This window comes from Pteropus alecto, unplaced genomic scaffold, assembly GCF_000325575.1.
Source record: "Pteropus alecto unplaced genomic scaffold, ASM32557v1 scaffold43, whole genome shotgun sequence".
Lineage (NCBI taxonomy): Eukaryota > Metazoa > Chordata > Mammalia > Chiroptera > Pteropodidae > Pteropus > Pteropus alecto.
In genome coordinates, this window is record NW_006435764.1 from 7,506,193 (window position 1) to 7,529,998 (window position 23,806).

Consider the following 23,806-nt stretch of genomic DNA (forward strand, 5'->3'; position numbering starts at 1 on the left):
TGCGCTCCCGCTGCCACCCCCGCCGCCCGCGGTCTGGTCCCCAGAACCCGGCCAAGGCTGGCCTCCCACCCACGCGAGCTTGCTAGTGGGAGGCCGGGAACCTCCTCCTCCTTCTCCTGAGGATGAGGGCGAGGTGGTGTTGGTGTTGCTGGCAAGATGCGTGGAAGGGATGCGCGCAGGTCTTGTAACCGAAAGCAAAGCCGCACGCACTAAAATCCTTCCTCTGCCCAAGAGATATTTCACAGACTTGCTAGTTATTCTTTTAAAGTCAGATCTCTTCCTTTGACTTTTTTTTTTTCCCTTAGCGTTGTGTAAAGAACAGATGGTTCCGTGCCTGGGACACACAAGAGTCTGAAGCCCTCAGCTCACTGCCTGCTGTGAGCCTGGGGAGCCCAGCTCTGAATTCCTTCAACCACGAGTGCCAAGTGCCCTTATTTTAAAAAATTTATCAGGGTGACATTGGTTAATAAAATGAGATAGGTTTCAAGTGTATCGTTCTATAGTACATCATCTGTATATTGCATCATGTGGTCACCACCCAAAGTCAAATCTTCCATGGACACATTTGAACCCCCCCCCCTTTTTACTCTTTCCTACTCCCCTCTCCCCATCGTTCCTTCCGGTGACCACTAAACTGCTTGCTGTCTGTGTCTATGAGTTTTCGTTTGTCTTGTTCGTTCGCTTTTGGTTGTATATCCCACATATGAGTGAAATCATACGGTTCTTGACTTTTTCAGTAGCTTACTTCACTTAGTGTGTGTCCTGAGCAAGGAAAGCGGCTGCAGAAGTAACACCCTCGAATGTGTTTGTGTCTTTCCACAATGCCAGGTTTGCTCAGTGGAACCTTCTCAGATAAACCAGTCAGGTACCCACGCAGGTTGACGCACAAGGACAGAGCCTTATGTGACAGAGCAGAGGGATGAAAGTCCTTAGCGTCTCCAGAGAGAGCTCCACTGACCGCTGTTGCAGATAGATGCACAGGGGTCCCAAGCCAGTGGCTAGGCTGGACAGAAGGTCAGGGGCTTCGGCTCTCAATACGCTGTCGGTGATGCTCTCAGGTCAAGCTTGAGCATCATCTGTCTGAGGTGTTCGGCTTATGTGGACCTCATAAAGTGGGCTCCTTATGCTTATTGGCCTCTGCATTTGGGGGCTTATCCAGGGCAGTTGTGGCTGACGTTTCTGTGGTTTTGGGTGTTCCAGTCTCACCTTACGTTTGGTCCCTTTATGTGTCAGTTGACATTATTCTCGTAGCTCCTGTGGAATCCATTTTGTAAAGTCCAAAAAGTCCTCAATTCTTTATACGTACCACATCTCCTTTATCCAGTTATTTGTTGAAGGACCCTTTGGTTGTTTCCATGTCTTGGCCACTGTGAATAGTGCTGGAATGAACACGGAAGCGCATATATCTTTACGAATAAATGTTTTCAAATTTTTTGGGTAGTTAGAAGAGAGATTGCTGGGTCATATAGTAATTCTATTCTTAAATTTTTGAGGAAACCTCCATACTGTTTTCCGTAGTGGTTGTACCAATTTACATTTCTATCAGCAGTGTATGAAGGTTATTTTTTCCCCACAATCTCTTCAACGCTTATTATTATTTGTCCTGTTGATAATAGCTATTTTAACAGGTGCGAGGTGGTATCTCCTTGCGGTTTTGATTTGCATTTTCCTAATAACTATCGAGGTGAGCATCTTTTCATATATCTGTGGGCCATTTGTCTGTGTTCTTAGGAGAAATGTCTGTTCAGGTCATTATTTTTATTGTCCCTTTTCCTCCTCCCTGCCCCAGAGCAGTCACCTAAGGCCCGACCCCCTAGATGACTGGACCAACCACCTGTATTCCCCTGGGGCTGCCCCAGACTCCCATGACGACAATGTCCTTCCAATAGAAGGAGTTCAAAATTCTGTCCTGTGAGACAACTGTAAGATACTAGGTTAGCGGCATGAACCAAATGATATATTATTCTACTACGTAATGTCGACTTTTGGAGTTGTAATTTTATTTCCATTATTAATTTATTTTAAACTTTTTATTGCTTGGATGAGCCAATGTCGAAGATAACCTTTCACTTTGTCCGACAAATACCACTCTCCCCTCCCCTCCTCAATTTAAGATACAGACAGCACAGGGGCTGATTCCCTCCTGAGAGATTGAAAATACAAAGGGACAATGGCCAGGTCTTATGCAAAAAATAGAACTGTGAACTACAACTTCTGTAGCAAGCAGTCCGTGAAACCAAGTTCATTGTGGGAAGTCAACGAGAAAACGTTTGTAAAGCCCTTAGCATCGATTTGGTACATAGTAAATGCTTAATACAGGCTTGCTATTGTTATACTATTATTATATTTCTTATTCCCTCATCTCCATTCCCTCAGGGAAGAGGAGTAACTGGCTCCTCTCTTGCAACGGTTGGAGTTCCTTGGTGGAGAAGTTTGAGAACCACCGTAGGAAATGCATGCACAAGGCAGAGCAGCTCTGCTTAGAGCTATATCAAGAGGAATTTGCTGCTGTCAAAGATTAAGAATAAAAGCTCTTCTTCAAAATTGCAGCAGATTTCAAAGTCATTCCTAGAGCAGAGTAACTCGCAAACACTCACGTTCTGACTTTATGTTCCTCAAAGGGGTGAATTTGTCACCAGCACATCCCTGGGCTGCTCCGTGGTGAAAGGTGGGTGGGCAGGACATAGAGGCAGAGCCAGGAGTAAATCCTTGACCTGATGCTCTGGTTTTCAGTACCGAAGGCCAACTCCTCCTCCAGGGTCCCTGATGTCCTTTAGTTCAACTTCATTTCATTATAATGTTGATGAGCAAAAAAAATAAAAATAAAAAATAATCGATTCCTGGCCAAGCTCACTGTCTGTGTGGAGTGGGCAGGTTCTTTCCAGGTCTCTGGTTCCCCCCACGTCCCAAAGACGTACGTGTATGAGATTAAATGGTGTGTCTCAACTGTCCCAGCCTGAGCGAGTGTGGGCGTGGGTGTGAGCAGCCCTGTGCTGGAAGGGTGTCCATCCAGGGGTGCCCTGCCTTTGGCCCTGAGCTACTGGGAGAGGCTCCGCCCCCGCCCCGCCACCTGAGACTGCGAACTGGAATCAGCTGATTGGAAAATAATTATCGTACTTGTTTTTATTCATGTTCTTTAAATGTGTGTATAGCTCGCATTTATTTCAATGTTCAGTATTAGAAGTGTTTTGGGTCTTTATGTAGAACGTTGGTGATGTTTTCGTGACCAGAAATACACTGTGGGAACTTAACTCTTGTTTAGGACAATTAACTCATGGTGAAATTGGTGTTGTTTTACATCGTTTCACGTAAAGTCGCAGTGAGGATGTTAAGTGAGGACTTATTGTGGACGTTTTACCTCCCCTGAGATGGAATTTCAACTGTTTAGATAGTGAGTGAGTATGTTTGGCTCCAAATCTGGCAGAAATCAAAGTATCCGTTTGTACAGGTCAGCAAGACCCAGTTAAGAGAATGTAATGATTTATTAAACCGGCCTTCCCAAGAAGATAAACTGGCTGAGTCAGTAATAGCCTCGAGGGGTCTTAGAAGGAAACAGGCACTGAGCCATGTGGATCTCCTTCTCTTCTGCTGTATCCGCCTTGAAAGAGAGACAGATGAGCAACCGCTTGTGCTCTGAGAGATGAGCGGGGGAACTTCACGAGAGATGTCCTGGGTTGTGCTCTGGGGCTGCACCGTTGACATTAGACCGCACTGGGGGATGGTGGCCCTCACCCCTCACCCCTCACCTGACCGGGCCTCTACCAGTGGTGGGAAGCGGGAAGACCCTACCACTGAGCTGTGGTCTAAGACAGCCGGTCTCAGATCTTACCCAGCACCAGAATCATCTGGAGGTAAAATATGAATTTCTGTGCCCCACCCCCAGCATTTCTGATTCAGTGAGTTTTGCGGGGGGCAAGAATTTGCACCTCTGGGGTGCTGCTGTGGCTTGGCCAGGGCCACCCTTGAGAACCAGTTGTCTCGGAGGAGCCACTGTCCTTTGTAAACTCATCCAACCTGAAGCTGATGACAGTCTTCTTCAAGGGATCCAGAATAGGGACCGGGATGTTGGGAAATCTATGCCGTTTTTAGTTTTCCTTTTCTTTCAGCCAAGTGTCCAAATGAATAATGAATGAGCTGCTTTTGTTTCTTAAGCCCCAGTGTTAGAATGCTTAATTAGGTCCCTCTGTGTGGACGGGCTTGGGGGAACTTGCAGCACAATAGTCCCTCCTTTTCCTGGCGGGGCGGGGTGGGGGGGTGGGTGGTACATCCCAAGAGCCCCAAAGGATACCTGAAACCATGGATAGTATTGAACCCTATATATACTATGTTTTTTCCTATCATACCTATGCTAAAGTTAATTTGTAAATTAGGCGCAAGATCAACCAAAATAACGAATAATAAAATAGAACAATTATATAACAATATGTTGTAATAAAAGTTATGTGAACCTCGTCTCTTTCTCTCTCTCTCTCTTTCTCAAAATATCAAAATATCTGGACAAAGGGGTGATCCACATCCTGGGCAGGATGGAGAGGGATGGCATGTGATTTCATCACGCTCCTCAGAACGGCATGCGATTTAAAACTTACGAATTGTTTATTTCTGGAATTACCCATTTAGACCGTGGTTGACCAGAGGTAACAGAAACCACAGAAAGCGAAACCGTGGAGAAGGGGTGGGAGACCGCTCGCTGTAGGTTGGTGATGATGAAAACTAGCCTCTGAAGTAATATGGCAGCATCGATGGCGGTTCTCGACAAAGAGGCAACTATTCCAAAAAGGTGTCCATCAGCTAAGTTCCCGCCCACAGGTTTTCTCCGGAAGTTCCCAGGGCTGATTGTGGTCCTTGGGCTCTTCTGTCTACAGACTAAGCCATGAGCATTTTATGAGCAGGAGCCTTGCCAGTGTTATTTGTAACACGAGGCCAGAACAGTGCCTGGCTCTCTAAAGGTTTTCGTGAGTGTTTCTTGGATGAAGAGTCAGTGATTTGGAAACTCGAAAAAGCGAATCCCCAGCAGTCTGGGCAACAGCTCTTGGGGGAAACAGAACCAAAGCAATCTGGGTATTTGTGAGCTGGTCGGGAACATGACTTGTTGCCATGGAAGAAAACGAACACTAGATTTCACATAGAGGCGCCCAGAAATTGTTTCCTGGCAGAGTGCCTCTTCGGGGCTGTGGCTGGAGAGGTGGTAACAGCCCCAGGAGGGCACCATCGGGGCTGTTGTGTTCACCGCTTTGTGCCCTGAGCCTGGCACAGAGTCTGGCACTGTAACTGCTCCAAATGTTTGTTGAATAAACAATGGGCCATAGGGGGCTTCAGCTTAGGCAAGAGTTGGGCTGAGGTTTGGGGGTGCTGCAGACACCAATAGATAGTAATTGTAATTCAACTCTCTACATCTGCATAAGGGAATGTACCGTTTTATTTGCATAAGAAAAGCTCCCTCTCCAGATGAATCAATGCTGGGAATTCTAAACTGGATGCAAGAATACATTTTCAGGTAAAGGGGTATATTTTTGTCATGGCAAAGTGTGAAGAACACAATAAAAACGGCTGTAATTCTGCCACTCAGATATTCAGAGTTAAAATTTGGGGGTACATTTCTCGAGATCCTTTCTCCCAGGATGCTGTGTTTCTTACTTTTTCACTCAGGTAGCATTATTTGTGAGCATGTCCATGCCATTAAATGTTTTCCATTACTATTAGAAATAATGCTTCCGGAAACATCTTTGTACATAAAAGGTCCATGCCTGGGGACCTTGGGCAGCCTACTTCTCCTAGGGGAGGATGGAGTCCAGGGGGCAGAGCCCAAAGTCTGGAGTGGAGCTGCAGGGAGGAGGCACCTCTCCTATCCTGAAGGCCCAATAGCCCAAATGCAATACAAAAATGCATTTTTTATTAATTCTCTCAGAAAAAATCCACTTCTCTAATGACTAAGTCGTGGATTTTTCAGGTCAAAGGTTATGATGCGTGTTGCAAAGTGGAGGCGGAAAATAAGTTCTGCTACGGAAGAATCGATGAATTATAACTTTCCGCCTAACGATAATTCACAAAAAATACGAGAATTGTTTCTAAAATAGTTTCAGAACCACGAGTTTTAAATGGAGTCTATATCTGTGTTAAAGCCCTGGACAGGATTGCAAACATCAGTTCCTTTAAGAAGTGCTCTGTGCATAATATCCATCCACATAGATGCACATTGCCCAATTCGGAAAGGAAACGGCAAGTAAATAAGCATCTAAAATGTTAGGCCATTTCAGAAAGCAAGTAAATTGCATAACACTTACTGGAATCAGGCAACTCTGCAAGGCAGGCTGGGTAAATTCTTGAGATGACAGCCTACTTAGTCGTGTTTCTAGGGACAATGAGGCACCCTGCTTGGCACCCGTTTTGGGAACAGTGGAAAAAGTGCACAGGCAACCAGCCAAAAGTTTTACTGCCTTATTGAAATTCAGCTGGGGTCCAGGGGTCATCTCCCATCGGGCTGTTTTGTTCACTGTTTGTCCCTGTGCCTGGCACGGAGCCTGGAACACTGCAGGCTCCATAGCGCCACAGTCTCTTCTGAATACATTTTTCTAATTCCACTCGGTGTAACTTGACACAGACGTACAGTCTGTGCTGGGAAGGTGCGTAGAGGAGCAGAAAAGATTTCAAGGATCCAAATTCACTGTAGGGATATTATCAACCAGCTGTGGTGACAAGACCAATGGAATAGTCAAAGTTTCTGGTTGCATTCAACAAAACCCATCTGGCTAGATGAAGGTGGGACAGGATTTATCAGAGAATATTAAGGATCTCTGGGTTGCTCTGAATCCACACAGACGGGAGTAAAATCCCACCATGCAATGGGGCTCACTTTAGCCTCTAGAGACTATGCCTTCACTATGTCCACTAGGTACCTGCAAACATCTTTAAACATAAAGATGACTGTCTGTCCAGCCCCGCTTCCTCTGCCCATCAGGTACCTTTGCTGCTGTGCTCACTGGAAGATCACTCTCCTCTGCCACCTCCTCTCCTTATCCACTTCTGAATCCAGGCCTCACGTGGAGGCATCGGATTGGTGGAACCCTTGTCACATGCTCCACCTTCGCTGCAAGGAAGTATGGACACGCAGATGGAGTTTCTACTGTGGGAGGGCAGGGTTCATCACTTAGAAATGGCACCAAAGCATAGGGAGAGTGTTGAAGAGATGTTGGGTGGCCACAAATGACAAATATTCACAATCCCATGGAGGAAAGCTACAGTTTTTGTTTGTTTGTTTGTTTGTTTTTTTAAAGCAACACAAAGGTGAGATTTTTGTGGCATAAATTGAGTATTAGTGGATTTCAGAGAAGGGAAAGGAACTTGAGACCGTGGTTCAGCACAGACAACTTGGAGTAGATGGGTCTTGAATGTGGTGTGAAAGAAACAAGGATTAGACTTGGGAGAGAAGAAGGAACCATTTCCGGTGGGAGACTCGGCAGAGATAAAGGCATTGGGGTGTGTGTGTGTGTTGTGTGTGACTGTATAATTTGTCGTCCAAACCAGCACACTCAGGGGTAAAAGGAAACACTCTAAAAAATTGCACCCAGGTATACACTGGGATTGACCCAGGCAAACTGAGATTGACCCTGTGGATAGAGAATTCCTCGCCTTCTCATCCTACCGACAAGTAATTGAACATACGTCACCACTGGGAACTCCATTCACTCCTGGCTTACCTTGTCTCTCTAGTTTAAGGCCCAATTTAAACGAATCCCTCTGCGAGGCCTTCCTTTTGCTACCCCACTCAGGATCAATCACTTCGTTCCTTATTGCTGCTGGGACAAATTACTATAAATTCAGTGGGTTAAAATAACACAGACCTATTACCTTAACAATTCTAGAGGTCAGAAGACCAAAACAAGCCGCAGAGTTGTGTTCCTTCTGGAAGCTCTAGAAAAGAATCCGTTTCCTTGCCTTTTCCGGCTTCTAGAGGCCACCTGTATTCCTAGGCTCATGGCGTCTTCCTATATTTTCAAAGACAACAGTCTTCGGTTCCCTCCACCCTCACCTGGCATTGCTGCCAGAGGCAACCATTTAAACATTTTTTGCTGTATCTTCTGGGTGTTTGTTCCATATCTCTCACTAATAAACAAGTACGACAACTTAATTGTTCAACAATAATTGAACAGTATTAGTCATGACTTATTGATTTCCTGCTTCCCCAACTTCAGATCGAGCTTATTTACTGCCTCTTTGCCTTTTCTGCTTTATTCTTCCCAATTGCGTTGTTTCTCTCTTTTTAGTTTCTCGGTTACGTTTGTAAATTTAAGCCATATAGTTTCTTTTTATTTCTAGTTCTAGCAACCAGAAACGATATGTCTGTCTTGCCTTCCCACTTTGTAAGATGAAGACATTTGTCCTACCTCCCAGTCCTGTTCTCTCTCTGTCCTCAATGATTTAGCATTTTCCTGCATTCCAATATGTTAAATCACTTAAATAATTCCGTTAGAAAGAACAAAGATGTAAACAAACAAACAAACGAAAATCCTGTTTGTCCTATTAATGTATCACTATGTCTTTTTATCTATTTATCTAGCTATCCTTCTTCTCATCCTAGACGGTGGGTTCTCCTGGGCAGAGGTTGTTTCTGGAACCCACCTGGCGACAGGCTTTTTGCCAAGCAGCTTCTCAGTAACGTCTGTGCTGTGACTGATGAGCATGGGGATAGCGGTGTTCGAATCTCAGCTCTTTTCTGACGGGATAAATGAGACAGTCCTTTGGCTGGGACTTTATAGACTAGGCTGAAGAGACTTCTCTCAGAGCAGTATCATCTCTCGCTGTCCTTGCCGGGAGAGTAAGAAGAAATTAAGCAGGCAGACGGGTGTCCTCCGCGGCAGCCTCAGCCGTCCCCTCCAGTCGAGGCACGGGACGCAGTTACAGCGCTCTGGCCACAAGGGGACGCTGTGCCCTTAAGGATGGGCTGGCGGAGGACTTGCGACTGTATGTCGGCCACTGGCGGTCACTCTGATGCAAGTAAGAGCGGGACGCAGTTACAGAGCTCTGGCCACAAGGGGACGCTGTGCCCTTAAGAATGGGCTGGCGGAGGACTTGCGACTGTCGGCCACTGGCGGTCACTCTGATGCAAGTAAGATCACGCCCCTCTTCTCGGTAACGCATCCTGGACACCATTCTTCGTCAGTGCATATATATAGCTATCATGGTTATCCCGGCTCTTTACAGCTCTTGGCAATTGTAAACGTAATTGCGATGGCCGTTATGGTACCTTCATTGTTGACAGCGGGCCGCTTTATCACCCACTCTTCACCTGTCGGTAGGGGAGGAGGGGGCCTCACCTTCTCAGCAGGTGGACGCCCTTCCGGGACCCACCGGGAAATCAGGCACTTGAAGCTGTGCCCCGCCTCGGCTCTCTCGGGAGCCGGCCTGCCTGCGAGTTAAATCTTTTCACCTCTCTGTGCCTTCCTTCTCTGGGAGGTAATCCTGGCGTCTAATTGTCAGCTGTAGAGACATCTTTTGGAAAATTCGTTTTGGCCTAGAAGTCAGCTTTCTGGAGCCGACAATTCTGACAGCGGTTTAACCACTCCCATGTCTATTTCCTCACATGATTCAGAACTAGGAGGGAAGAGATGTGATTACTTAGCTTTAGAGCAAACATGTGGGTTCCGGAGGCCAGAGATGGGGCAGCAGACGGGAGGGGAGGGACGAGGAAGACACAGGTGTCTCTAGTTGAGGATGGAGGAGGGTCACCAAGTGTCTGTCCTGCTCCAGAAACAGGAGATCTCATCCAAGTCTCTCTCCATGAGGACAATGGAAGTTTGTATTAGGGTGGAGACAGGATCGAGGAGGTGAAACTTAAAAGGCGGGGCTGGGGGGGGGCGGGGACTGCCATGCTGACGACCAGGTCTCTGGCAACTTCCGCTGAGGGGGCAAACACTATCTCTTCGTCCCCGTTCACTATACTTCTTGGCAGAACTGCCTGTAGATCGGAGCGAGGGGGACCCTTACCTCGAACTCCACACTTTATAAGCCCTGCTTTGGCATTTATTCAACCGAACTACTTCCTTAAGGGTAAGGAGTCCATGAGTACATGGGGCATGCCCACCTGGTGCCCACGACACCCTCCGTCCCCTCTTCTGAGTATCCGGAAACCCGCAATTCCATACCCAACGGCCTCCATTTCCAGAGTCTTTTCTCCTCGGTTTCCGAGGCATCACTCCAATCTCTGCTTTCTCCTTCCTGCGGCTTCTTCCGGTGTGTGCGTGTCCAACATTTCCTGCCTTTGTGAGGACACCAGGCCTATGGATTAGGGCCCTGCACCCTCATGACCTCATTGTAACTTGATTACCTTTGCAAAGACTCCAGTCAAGGTCACATTCTGAAGTGCTGGGCGGTTAGGATGCCATCTTTTTCTGGGGACACGATTCAGCCTGTAACGCATCATATCGTCACAGTTGCTCTGGGGTAGATTTTGTTATAATCTTCTCTATTTTAGAGGTGAGGAAACTGAGGCCCGGAGAAATGAAATCATGTGCCAACGTCCCACAGCTTGTCTGGGCCGGATGTGAACTCTGGCTGGCCGACTCTGAGACGCCTACTCACTATTATGTGCCAATACCGTCAAGGTCGCTGGAAGAGGAGTGTCTGTGGCAGCTGAGGAGTGAGGGAGTTTCAGGTGAGTGAGCGGGATAAGCATGGGCAGAGCAAGTGGGGGGCCACGGACTGGAAGCGCGCCTGAGGGGCTGGAGGACGTGGACGGTGTGGTCATGTGTGGTCCATGGTGTATGGTGGTCTGGGTGAAGGTATCTGAGTTTGATGAATTGGGGGTTGGAGGGAGGTGGCTTTATAGGTTCTAGAGAAGGGGGATGCTCAGAAGAGATTCGAGAAGCATACGTCATATTAGTCCAGAGATCAGGTCTGTTCCGTTCATCTCTGTATCCTCAGGACCCAGTACTGGGACTGGCCCGAGGAAAGAGCTCAGTTAATTCTGTTGGATGAATCGAAGCGTCCAGGCCCCAAATGGATCAGAGAGGGACGAGACACGAGGCAGGAGGCCATCCAACGACACCGTCGTGTTGAGACACATCCGTCGTTTTTGTTTTGAGCTCAAAGCACAGCGGGTCCCATTCCTTCCTGGGCTGTCCCCTCACCCAGGAGGACCCCTGGGTGCTTTCCAGGACGATTCAGCTCCCACTGGGGCTGAGTCTCCCACCAGACATGACAGGTACAGGGGTTGAGAGACCAGGACAGGGGTGGGAGGGGACTCGGGATGTCCTGTTTTCAGGAGATTCACAGCCTCCAGGTGTGGAAATTCAACTTGATGGCACATGAACTTCTACACACCGAGGATCCAGCTACTATGAAAATGTGCATAAAATCTGACTTGGTTCTCGTGGTAGACAAGCTGACAGACACCTTTAAGTATCTGATTTCTTCATAAAGACATAATTTAAGTGTTTCAGCATCGCATGAGGCTGCAGGGGGCAGGAGAGGAGGGGTCTCTGTACAGTGGCTGTGAGAGGTGAGGCGTGGAGAGGTGGGGGCAGAGGTGCAGGGCGAGGGCCTCGGCTCTGCAGAAGCTGCCGGAGATCCCAGCCAGCCCTTCTGCCCTGCCAGAGGGCAGGGGCTAGTTCCCTCCCTCCCGCTGTCTCTCTACACTCCCCATGGAATTCCCCAGTGACCTGTCCCTGGGCAAGGGGACCTTGGCCTCCGGAAAGCTTCTAGTCAGGGAGGCAGCGTCTTGGGCCCTTCAACAGCAATGCAGTGCTGGTTGTCCTTCGCCTCAGGACACTTGGGGAACCTGGTACCCAGGAAGGTGACTTAAGATTGTCCTTCGAGGACACTTGGGGAACCTGGTACCCAGGAAGGTGACTTAAGAAGAAAAAACATCCCCAGACACTCTGCGTAGCCTTAGTATAGCTCAGCAGGTGTGCTGTCCCATCCGCCCTGAGGGAAGCAGCCTGGCCGCTGCCTCCCCATCCTGTGCCCCCACAGAACAGCACGCCGACCTCCCTCCTGGCTGTGACTCTGAGCAGAAGCCTCTGCAAAAAGAAGAAAGAAATTACCGTAACAGCTTTGATTTGGAGTCTGCCCCCAAAAGGAGATCGTATCTATGCACGTCTTCACTTCTGTTATGGCCAGAATGGCTTCTACAGGTGCATTAAATTTCCAAAGATTGAAATTGTACAAGAATCTGTTGCTGAGAAGGAAGGCTGATGTTTCAGTAGCAAGGTCTGGACATGCATTGGCTGGAGCAGAAGAAAAAGAAATAGAAACGATGTAAGGAAACTCGTTTTTCTTATGGCTCTTCTTGAACTGAGAATGCTCTTAAAACCTTTCTAGCTATAACGTTCCCTGAATCTGAATCTATGAGTTAAGAAGCTGTGGCCTCAGCTGGCACTTAAAAGCTCCTGGGAGGAGAATGTCTGCTGTCTACTGGATAACTAACTACTGGATACTGATATTTAGAGCTGGTGTCTTGACGCACTTAATCTCACTCCACTGTCACAGTTACTCTTGGTGGTAGCTGTAAAACCCAGTAAGAGGAGACCCGAAGAGATAAGCATTTTATTCAGGGTCACAGTGCTGCTAAGTGGCAGAACCATAATTCACATCCAAATTTGATTATGTCACGCTGCTTCTGAAACACAGATCCTAGGCAGGGAGTGAGGCTTCCGATGGAAAACTCTTAAAATTTGCCTGCAATGACTTTTCGTAAAAGTTCCAGAGTATTGGGAATTGATCAAATGAGGCCTGGGCATTTGGGGGACTGTTTCCCAAGTGGAAGAAAAGGTTTGGATCTTGATTTGTTCACCTCCCCTCCTGCCCCCAAACCCCGAATATGTCACCTAGTTCAGAGAGGGTTACTTACCTGGGCTGACACCAGTCTGATTAGAAACGATACTTACTTTCGTAGCAGGAAAGGGCCAGAATGACCAGCAGGAGAGACAGGGACAGCTTCGTGCTTTATTTTGCTTTGAATTTTCAGCCTTAGCAAATGATGAGCAATTAGGAGCTGGACTCAGGAGCTTGGGGAGCCCAGGGCTATTTGTACCTAGTGAGCTTCACTGGTCCTGCTCACATAGGACGTGGCAGGTCACAAGGCCTGGCTTCCAGCCCTCCCTTCCTCACTGAGGGCTGATGCCATCTATCCGCATCACAGACCCCAGTGACCTGTTCAAAGCAAAGCATTGCTGGCGCCATGCACGTCATCTTTGTAGCAAAAACCAAGGTTGTCATTTTACAAATGTCTAATCCGTTCATGGATGGGAGCCCCCTGGAATTTAACTCCTTCATTGTAGGGGCAGTGTTTGGCTTAGTTCCTCTTCACTTAGCATAGAGCCTGGCACAGAGAAAGGATCAGCAAATATTTCTGGAACATATTAATACATACGAAAGAACCAACCACGAAATTTGGTTAGGGTGCATCTTTAGCGTAAAGTGATGCCTGCTGTGCTGGTTTCCATAGGGCAGTTGAGAGAGAAAGGTTCGTAGCATGGTGACAACTGTGAAAGAGATCAGGGGTTTTCAGCGCCCAGAGGAAAACTTACCTCCCCCGCCACTAACTTCCTATTCTAATCTCGTGCATCAAAAGAGATTTCAAATCAAGTCGAGTGCTAACTTGAGAAACAGATCTTCGATTTCACTGGTCCATCAGGAGGACCACGCCTTCTGAGCCGTCAGGGTCCCAGCAGCGGACGTGCCTGCTGGACTCATCCTCTGCCTGTCCTCAACCAGGAGCACAGTGCTCTATGGAAGCACGTGGGAGGCGTGGACGATTCTGAGTGAAAGCGTCAGGAAGTGGGGTGCTTGTGGCCAGGTCCTTCCACCCCGATGCCTGGGTTCCTTGAACCCGTGTGCGGGAATCCTCTTTAGAAGTGACCTCGAATTGTATTTAGGGGTTCCTTATGCCATTCATCTTTTGTGTCCCTTCCCTGGAAAGGAGGAGCAGGAACCAGAACCCCACCTTTGTTGACTCTCTAGGGAAAATCAGTAGTATGTGTGAAAGATGAATCATTTTAGTGCTGAATAACTGACGTTTAAAGAGCAAAAAGTTTTAAATTTTGATTGACTTTTCCTTTTATAGTTCACACTTTTTATGACATGTGTAAGAAATCTGTGCCAAACATAAAGACACTAAGACTTTGATCTTTTTTTTTTCCCCTAGGAGTTCTATATCTTTAGCTTTTACATTTGGGACTATGATCCATCATGAATTAAATCTGATATATGGTGGTGTTGGAGATTCTTTAATATATCCAATTGTTTCAAGACAATTTGTTGAAAAATTATCCTTCCCACACTAAATTGTCTTTGTACCTATGTGAAAAGCCAAGTGACCATATATACCTAGTTCTATTTCCGGATTCCATATAGTTCCATGAACCCATTTGTCTGTTTACATCAACATCGTACCACCCTAATTACTGTAGCTTTGTATTAAGTTTTGAAGTTATGTAGTGTTGCCCCTCCAAATTTGTTATTTTTCAAAATTGTTTTGGCTATTATAGGTCCTTTGCAGTTAAATATAAATTTCGAAACCAGATTTTTCATAAATTTACAAAAAAAAAAAAAAAAAAAGCCTAGTTGGACTTTAGTTAAGATTGCATTGCATTAAATCTATAGTATCAATCTGGAGGAAACTGACATCATAAGAATATTATTTCCAATCCATAAATACTATGTATGTCCCTTTTAGGTCTTCGGTAATTTCTCTCAGCAATGTTTGATAGTTTTTTTCCTACAGGTCTTTCACATCGTTTATCAAATTTGTTCCTAAGATATTGATAGTTTTGGACATTATAAATTGCATTGTTTTTAAATTTCAATTTCTGATCCTGCAAGGCAAGTATATAGACATACGATTGAGTTTTATATATTAATCTTATATCCTGCAACCATGCTAAACTCACGTTCTAATCCTTTGGCAGACACTATCTAATTTTCTATAAGTCATTTCTGAATATAGGTTTAATTCCTCCTTTTCGGTGCCTTTTTTCCCCCCCTACTGCACTAGCAAGAACTTCCCATAAAAAGTTCAAAAGCAATGACAGTGGATATCCTTGCATTGGACCTGTTAGTAGGAGAAATGCATCCAGACACCTATCACGTTTGCTGGAGATTTTTTCATAGATGTGCTATATCAACCAAGGAAATTCCCTTTAAACTCTTAGAGCTTTAATCATGAATTAGTGTTAAATTGTCAAATGTACTTTCAGCATCTATTAATCACACGGCTTTCCTCCTGTATTAATACGGTGAGTTACATTAGTTGACTTTCAAATATTAAAACTACTTTACATTATTGGGATAAATTCTATTCGGCTAACACGTATTACCCTTTTTTATATAGGATCACTTGTTAGAGATTTGATTTGCTAAAACTTTGTTAAGAATTTTTATGTTGTTCTTGATGAATAATTGTCTAATTCTCCTTTCTTACAATATCTTTGGTTTGGGGAGTCTAATGTTGGTCTCATAGATGGAGTGAGAAAGTATTTTTTCCTCCTCAAGTTCCTGTGAGATGTTGTGTAGAATTGGGATCATTTATTCCTTGAACATGTGCTGACATTTACCACTAAAGTGATCTAAACCTAGAGTTTTCTTTGTGAGATTTTAAACTATAAATTCAATTTCTTTCATAAATAGGACTATTGAAGTTTTTCATTTTTTTTCTTGTGTAAACTATTTTGTATCTTCCAGGAAATTTGTGCTCATTCATCTAAATTGTCAAATTTAGTGCCATAAGTTGTGCATAACATTCTTTTTGTTATATTAACATCTGTAGACTCTGTTGTGGTGTTACCTCTCATTCTCGACACTGGTCATTTCTTTTTCTCCCGATCGGTCTAGACAGAGGTGTACGAATTGTTTTTGAGCTTCTCGAAGAACCAGTTTTTGGTTTAATTTTCTCTATTATTTTTCTCTCTCTATTGTCACTGATTTCTGCTCTACCTTTGTTATGTCCCTTCTTCTGCTTATACTTTCATGGGCTCTTCTGGTTTCTTAAAGTGGAAGTTGGGGTCACTGATTTGAGACGTTTTTTTCTAATAGGCATTTTAGGGCTATAACTTTTCCTCTGAGTACTGCTTTTGTTGCATCACAAGATTCAAGGCCAACGCACAAAAATCAACTGTAGTTTTGTATACCAGCAATGGAAAAGTAGAAACCAAAATTAGAAAAACAATACCACTCATAATAGCTCCAAGAAAATAAATACTTAGCTCTAAATCTAACAAAACTTGTACAAGATCTGCATCCTGAAACTACACAATGCTGATGAAACAAACCAAGGATGTAAATAAACGGAGAGACATGTCAGGTTCATGGTTTAGAAGACTCGCCATCATAAATAAGTGAATTCTCCCCAAACTTATCTATAGATTTGATGTAATTCCAACCAAATCCCAGCAGGGCTTTTGTACAGATAATCTGATTCTATAATTGATAGAAAAGCCAAAATAATTTTGAAAAGAATAAAGTTGTAGAAATCACATTACTAGATTTTTAAGACCTGTGCGAAAGGCTTCGGTAATCTTGTCCACGTGGTCGTGGTAAAAGAGATTCATAGATCAATGGAAGAGAATACAAAGTCCAGAAATAAACCCAAACTAATATGGCTAATTGATTCTTGACGAATATACAAAAGAAATTCAGTGGAAAAAGAATACTCTTTTCAATAAATGGTCTTGCAACAGTCGGGGACATCCACCCATATGCCTCCCCAAAAACAAAAAAAAGACCACACACTTAAAAAAAATTAACTTCAAATAGATCATAAATCTAAATGTAATAAGTTAAACTATAAAACATTTAGGAAAAAAATATAGGAGAAAATCTTTAAGAATTGAGGCTAGACAAAGATTTTAGACATGACACCAAAACGCACAACCCAAAAAAGAAAAATAAAATTGATAAGGTGGATTTCACCAAAATGAACATACCTGCTCTACGAGAAACACTGTTAGGTGAACGCAGAGCCACGCCGCAGACTAGGAGCGTGCAAAGCACATAACTGACGATGGATTTGTACCCGTAACACAAAGATTCTAAACTCAATGGTAAGAAAACGATGCAATTTAAAAATGAAAAGATCCGAACGGACACTTCCTCGAAGATGGCAGATAAGCACATGAAAAGATGTTCACCGACATGAGCCATCAGGGAAATGGAACTTAAAACCACGATGAGATTCGCTCTACGTCTGTTGGGGCGGCTAAGAAATATTGACAATACCAAGTGTCGATGAAGACGCAGAGCAACTGGAACTACCTTTTTGCCGAGTAACTACTTTTTTCTCAAACACGAGACCTAAAATGCTTACAAGAAGTACTATTTTGACTTTGTAACTTTAAGCAAAGACACAATCGCCAGTTGACTCAACAGTTTTCTAGTGAGAGCACACATGGAACAAATTTCAATTGTGCAGTGTTTGAAGGGACCGTTAAGTTTTTCCTTCAGCTTCCTGTGTATGTTCACTATTTCCTCATTAAAAAAAAAAAAAAAAAAACCTCTTGAATTTAGCCTTTATTTTGTTCTAAAGCAGGAGTCAAACTTTTCCTGTAAAGGGTCACAGTAAATATTTTCAGCTTTGTGGGCTATATGGCCTCTGTTACAGCTTCTTAACTGCCCTCAGCAGAGCAGCTGGAGGCAACAGGCATGCATTTCTATTGGGTGGGTTCCAAAAAAACTTTACAGAAACTGGCTGCGGCTTGATTTGGCCCACTGACACGTCCAGGGGTTGGAGCAGCAGAGGATTAAGGAACCGGTCATCACACCATTAGAACACAGCTGGCAGCTATTGGGCAACACCAATACAGAACAGCCAGCTAAGCATTTAATTAGCAGCTGCCTGGTTTTGTTGGAGAAACGTGTCCACTGCTTGCAGGCACTGGTCCGAAGGTAGTTTCAAGAGATATCTTTCTCATCAGCCCCTTTCTACTTTGCAGCTCGTCCACTGTCACCATCCATATGGCAAGGGTGGAGCCTGGGGCCTGGAGGTACTGAGGGACTGTCTTTAAGTGGCAGAACTGTGTCAAAAGCCCAGTTCTCCTGACCTCACTCCAGGTCTCTCCCATTGAACAAGCCTTCCTTTTACAAATAGGGAGCACCCCAGAAAAACAGGAAGTATCTTTGCCTGTGCTATCTTGAGTAGCTCAAGTGTTCCTCAGGGTTGCCCAGGGATGGCATGAGAATCACTCACCGCATTGGCATCTCTGGGGGTGGGACCCAGGGGACCTCGGAGCACACCCCAGGAGAGGGAACGGTACCTTGCTCCTCCAGCCCATCTGGTGGCCCGAGACAGACAGCTGCAGGGCCCGGGTCCAGGGTATTCTGCCGAGGCCGCCAGTCTCCACAACACCCACAGCAGGCTTGAAGGAACAGACTTTATTTATCTAGCTCTCAAACACTAGAGGATAAAATTCAGCTGAATTATAACAATCTATTTACAAAGTGCTGCCTGTGGGCCAGGCAGGGCAGGCTTGGCACTTCCCCTGACACCCGCCAGGCACAGCCTCCTAACAAGCCCGGGCCACCTTCCATCTGCAGCACAGAGAACGTTGACATACATGCGACCAAACCCCCAGTGACAGAATACCAGGCAGGAGGGCACCAGATCGACAGAGTGACGGACAGACAGACACAGACAGGGGCTGCCTCAGTGCTTCTTCAGGCTGTAGGCGAGGCTGCCGGGGACCCTGGTGCCCTGCAGGGGTGGCGAGTTCCAGACGGCAGAGCTCGTGCGCTTGTGGTAGCGCGGCTTGCTCTTCTTGAAGATGTCTTCCAAATCCAGCTGGAGGATGGTTCCGAAGAGCTCGAGAAGGTTCGGGGGGTGGTAGTACTGGTGGATGATGGCCTGGCTGAGCTGTGTGCCTGCAGGGACACAGGGCCGGTCGCTGCCTTGGGGGAATTCCTCACGCCCCCACCCCACTGACAGAGCCCTCGTCACCCTCTCCACGCCAGCGGGCCGGCACCTCCTGCCATGTCAGCTCCTCTGAGGTCCCCCCTACCGGCCCCTCCCCCCCATCAAACACCGATATCGTTCTCACTGCATGTTCCCACTGCCATCTTTTGGACGCTTAGCCTGAACACAGGTGCTCAGGAGCTCACGGGTGAGGCACTCACGGCCCGACCTCGTTATCCCCACACCCACCTGGGAGCCAGGTCTTTTATTCACCCATTTTATAATGGCGAATCTGCCCAAAGGCACGTGGCTCATAACTGGCAGGGCCAGAGTTGGGACACAAGTCTAGCTCCAGAACTTCAGCATATGATGCTGTCCTCGATTGCCTTGGCTGACTATTTATCTCGTCACCCCACAGGCCCTGAAGTGGAGGGTGCAGACTGAGGGGGGCCTCCGGGATGAGGCTGTGGGCAAAACACGGCCCTGCCAACAAGGCTGAGGACCCAGAGGATCAGAAGGCGGGGCCCAGCTTGCTCTGCACTAGGCCCCCTGCATGCTAACAGCCCTTCTCAGCTGGGTCCTAGTATCACGCCCATTTCACAGATGAGAAAACTGAGAGAGAACGAGCTTAAGAGAGTTTAAGCATGGTTCGGTGGCTTTCCTGGTCATCTGGCTGGCTGGCCACACTGATCCCTGCATGCTGCCACCTACCAAATGACTTGATGCTGACAGTTAAGGAGACTCAGTCTGATCCTTGTTACTGTGGGGTTCAACAACCAAGGGCAAGTTGTCTTCTGTAGAGTGCTGACCCCTGGGGAGTGAGACTGCACCCCGGCCTGACCCCCGGCCTTGCATACAGTAAAGCACCCACAGTATGCACTGGCTGCACAGTCATGCTCACCCACACTCCTGTTTAAATGCTGGGGCCTGGAGTCGGGCCCCGTAAACTCCAAGGTCAAATCCCGCTCAAGTGCCCGCCCCTCCCTCAGGGCTCTCCTGCCTTCCCCAGCTGGCTGGAACCCCCACGTACCAGTCTTACCGCCCCATTACTACTCTTAGCTCTGTGCCCACCCCATGCTACTTATTTGGGTCCAAGTCTCATCTGGCCTGCTGGGCAGAACTCCAAGGAGGGGACTAGCACCCAGGCTGGAACGCCTAGCACCATTGTGCCCAGAGCCAGCCGCAATTTAATAAGTCTGTTGAGAACAAGGACGTCCAACATCATCATCTGGTCCAAAGATGGGCCCACCGGCCACAGGGCGCCCACCCTTCCCTGGGCGCATCCCAAGGCCCGACGTAGGCTTCTCAGGCCCATGCATCGAGCTACCGGCCCACGGGCACAACAGGCTCCCGACATCCACGGCAGCTGAGCCATTCCCTCCGGGGCCCCAGAAGTCACAGGTGAGGACCCAGGTCTCCGGGGAGCTCCAGGCCCTGCTTACCTCTGGCCCAGGAGGGGATGGGTTTCCGGGGGTGGGCCTCATCATCGGTGGAGTCATCGCTATTCAGATCCATCCCGTAGTTATCTGGGTTGATCTTGGGAGGGGCCCTGTGCCCTTGTGGAGTCATTTGATACGAGGTACAAGCCGGGGACTGAAAAAAATAAACATGGCCGTTAGCTTCCTCCTCGCCCCGACCCCTGCATCTCCCACTGTCGAGGAAGGCTGGGGCTCTGCCCACCGCCTCGCTTCAGAGGAAAAACCAAAAGGCTCAGGGTCGCTTTTTAATTTTAAAAAGTCACACCACATACACAACTCCGAATCTTCCCTTTTCATGTTAAAGTGAGTTGCAAACGTTACTTTCAGGTCGGTGTGTCTGCCGTGACCAGCTCCCGGGACTCCACTGGGAGCCCCTTGATTTGTAATTTAAACATACATTCCAGGTGAACGTTCAGCAGCTCCCAGCTTTCCAGCATCTCGACCCACGCTGCACTGAAAGCCCTTCCTCACACGACCACTCGTTCGTAAGAGCATTAAGCTGGAAGGAGCCTAAATGCTCATCAATAGGCGCTGGTTAAAGAAATTCTGGCAGCTAAGTGGTGCACAGCTGTCAGAAATAAGAGATTTACAAGTGCTGAAATAGACAGATGTCGACAATACATGAAATGAAAGGAAAAAAGGGAGGGAAAAAACCAAGCTGCCAAATGGTGTGTGTTATGGAGTAAATGTCTGTGTTTCCCCAAAATCCCTGCGTGAGATCCTAACCCATGATGTGATGTTTGGAGGTGCAGAGGTCGTGAGGGTGGTGCTGTCATGAATGGGATCAGCGCCCTCAGAAAAGAGACCTCAGAGAGCTTCCTCCCTCCCTCCGCCTTGTAAGGACACAATGAGGAGACAGGCGTCTGTGAACCAGGAAGAGGGCTCTCAAACAGACGATCCGCTGGCGCCTTGACCTTGGACTTCCCGGTCTCAAATAAATGGTTGTTTACGCCACCAGTCTACGGCAGTTTGTGAAAGCAGCCTGAACAGACTAGGATAGTATGTACAGCCTGTGCCCATTTAAAACTCTGGGTATGTCTGTGTGTAAGTGAATACAACGTTTATATGTCTAAAAATATTTAAAAATGTACACCAGATTTAAAGTTTTCTTCTGAGAGCACTTTTACATTGTACTCATCTATAAAGTTTTGTTTCTTTTTAAACAACAAATTCTATTTTTAGAACAAGAAAGAACATATGTTATCAAAAGTAAGAAAAACTATGGGTCTGACTGTATTCTTCCTCTTTCTTCTGGTCCTAATATATGACCTAATATACGCCTCCAGCTCCTGAGAAGAGCTGGGGGCATCTCTCTGCTCTGGTGCCTGAGCCTCACCTGAACATCCACGGTCACGTTCAAGCTTTTGCTGGCCGCTGCAGCCTCCGTGGCTTTCTTCTGCTCCTCCTGCAGCCGCTGCTGCTCAGCCAGGCGCTGCTGCTCTTCCTGGGACCAGAGGCCAGCCGGACGTGAGAGACCATGTGTACGTGCTCCCCGTCCCCCATGCCAGCCCCACAAGGCCAGGCAGGCAAGGAAGCTTGTGCCCCAGGGGCCGCTAGATCAGGCCTTCCTCAGCCCAAAGCTCAGCTCTGATCCCATGCGGGCCCCACACGCCCCGCCCCCCGTACCTTCTTCTTCTTCTCCTCCAGTTCTCTCTGCAGCTTCTCCCTCTGGAGCCGAAGGGCCTTCTCCCTCTCCTGCAGCTCCCTGAGGACAGAGCAAGAGCCTGTCAGGGCAGGGAGCTGAGCCCTGGCCCTCTTCCCGTCCCTGCCCGGGAAGCTAGGCCCATCGGCACTCGCCATGGGAGAAGCAGCAGGATGGGCATAGCCGCTCAGAGCCCACAGCTACGCTTGTGTGCACAGAGGGTGCAGGGAGCGCTCTGCTTTGGAGCCCACGTCTGGCCCCCAGGCTTCCACACGACCTAGGGCTCAGCCTCAGCCTCATCTGCGGGACAGTGGGGACAACACCTTTCCTCCAGAGTCGCGAGAATCAGATGAGATAATCCGAGTTACCTCCGATCGTCCGGACCCACAGGGTGGACACTGGGTGTGAAGCAGGGGGAAGCAGGGCTTTGGAGCCACCTCCACTTACTAGCTCGTGACTTAAACAAGTCATTTAACCGCTCTGCACCTCTGGGAAGTGCAGCTGCTGGTTCCTATGCCACATGGGCCTTCGAGTTAGGATTAAACAACGAAACGTGTGGAAAACACATAGTTCGGTGCCCACCAAAGCTGCCGACCATTATGACCATCAGACCGTCACCCCTGGAAACCCCTGGTACTGCCCGGCACACATGCAATTCTAAAACCACATCAGCTGCCACCCACCCTCTGTCCTACTCCCAGACTAGTCTCTGACTCTGCCACAGGAGTAGGGACACCTTTGTGTCCATCAATAAGCAAGGGGAGGTGGTCCCGATGCAGTCCAGCCCTCTGGCCGCGACTCCTCACTTCTCCAATGGGCCCGCAGCCACCTGCAGACGGCTCGATATTTCCCAGGAGGTGGAGGCAGGAGAGAGGCAGTCGCTAGGCCTGAGTCTGGGTACACCCGCCTGCCTGTACACACACACGGGCACCGTTCTCTACGTCTGTACATCTATACACAAGCGAGTTTGTCTACTCTCACAGGCATGGACCCCACCTATCCTGGCCGACAGTGACTGTGGCTTGTCCTCCCTGACATCCCCAGGATGCCACACAACCAAGTGCATGGAAGGCCCCGGATACAGGCTTGGAGAACTAAACACGGGAGCCTTGCCTGCTGCACAGGACTCTGAGAGGTGGAAGACCTCAGGGCTTGCCTGCCATGGAAATGTTGGGGGTGGAGGGGCAGACCCGACTTCTCATCATCACAGGGAGGCACATTTAATGGGCAGGGGCCAAGGACGTTGAAGGTCCTGCTCGCCCCATAAAGCACTGCTGCCCAAATGCCCACATGCCAACAGGGGCTCCTGCTGAGAAACACTGGCTCATCCTATGCCCGTCCCCGCAACCTGTGTCAGCTGAGGACAAAACAAACCCAAGGCCAAGGGTCGGCACACCCGGCTAGAGGCGGAACCAAGAGAAAATCTCAAGTGACCCCGCCATGACCCCTTCAATCTCCAGGAGCCAATGCACCACATTCAGATGCTCTGCCCGCTGAGGGCCTCTGGGACTGGAGCCGAGAGGAGGAGCCTGTCGCTCGTCTGCAAACCCGTGAGTGAAGGTGGGAGCTGCCTGCGGGGGACGGCTCCACGTCCCCTCCACAATGCACGCAGGTGCAGGGGGTGCCTCAGCCTGGCCCGAGGGGCCCTCACCTCTCGGCCTGCAGCCGCTCCTGCTCACGCTGCTCCGCCAGCTGCCGCTCCTGCTCACGCTGCTCCGCCAGCCTCTTGGCCTCGGCCGCCTTCCGCAGCCGCTCCTGCTCCTCCTCCTTCTTCTTGTGCAGCAGCTCCTGGTGCCGCCGCTCTTC

General features: G+C 47.9%; 2 protein-coding genes and 1 long non-coding RNA gene across 4 annotated transcripts in view; 1 reads left to right on the top strand and 2 right to left on the bottom strand.

Annotated features, from left to right (window-relative positions):
* ASRGL1 (asparaginase like 1) overlaps positions 1-2,858 on the bottom strand; it is an 18,800-nt gene extending 15,942 nt beyond the window's left edge. For both annotated transcript variants that reach the window (XM_015588784.2, XM_006911216.3), the window contains exon 1: positions 2,598-2,858. In XM_015588784.2, the coding sequence (XP_015444270.1) occupies positions 2,598-2,685 (88 nt within the window). In that variant the 5' untranslated portion in view covers positions 2,686-2,858. The remainder of the gene's footprint in view (positions 1-2,597) is intronic.
* Positions 2,859-3,103: 245 nt separating this feature from the next.
* On the top strand, positions 3,104-5,564 carry LOC112479202. The gene is made up of 2 exons (XR_003046097.1): positions 3,104-3,851; positions 4,504-5,564. It is a non-coding gene; the product is annotated as an uncharacterized LOC112479202 (long non-coding RNA).
* Positions 5,565-18,348: 12,784 nt separating this feature from the next.
* The window catches only part of INCENP (inner centromere protein), a 24,113-nt gene continuing 18,655 nt past the window's right edge, over positions 18,349-23,806 (bottom strand). Inside the window, exons 15-19 of the mRNA XM_006911345.3 lie at positions 23,652-23,800; positions 21,985-22,063; positions 21,695-21,802; positions 20,323-20,473; positions 18,349-18,849 (exon numbers count right to left, since the gene is read on the bottom strand). Coding sequence (XP_006911407.1) covers positions 18,635-18,849; positions 20,323-20,473; positions 21,695-21,802; positions 21,985-22,063; positions 23,652-23,800 — 702 coding nt within the window. The 3' untranslated portion in view covers positions 18,349-18,634. The remainder of the gene's footprint in view (positions 18,850-20,322; positions 20,474-21,694; positions 21,803-21,984; positions 22,064-23,651; positions 23,801-23,806) is intronic.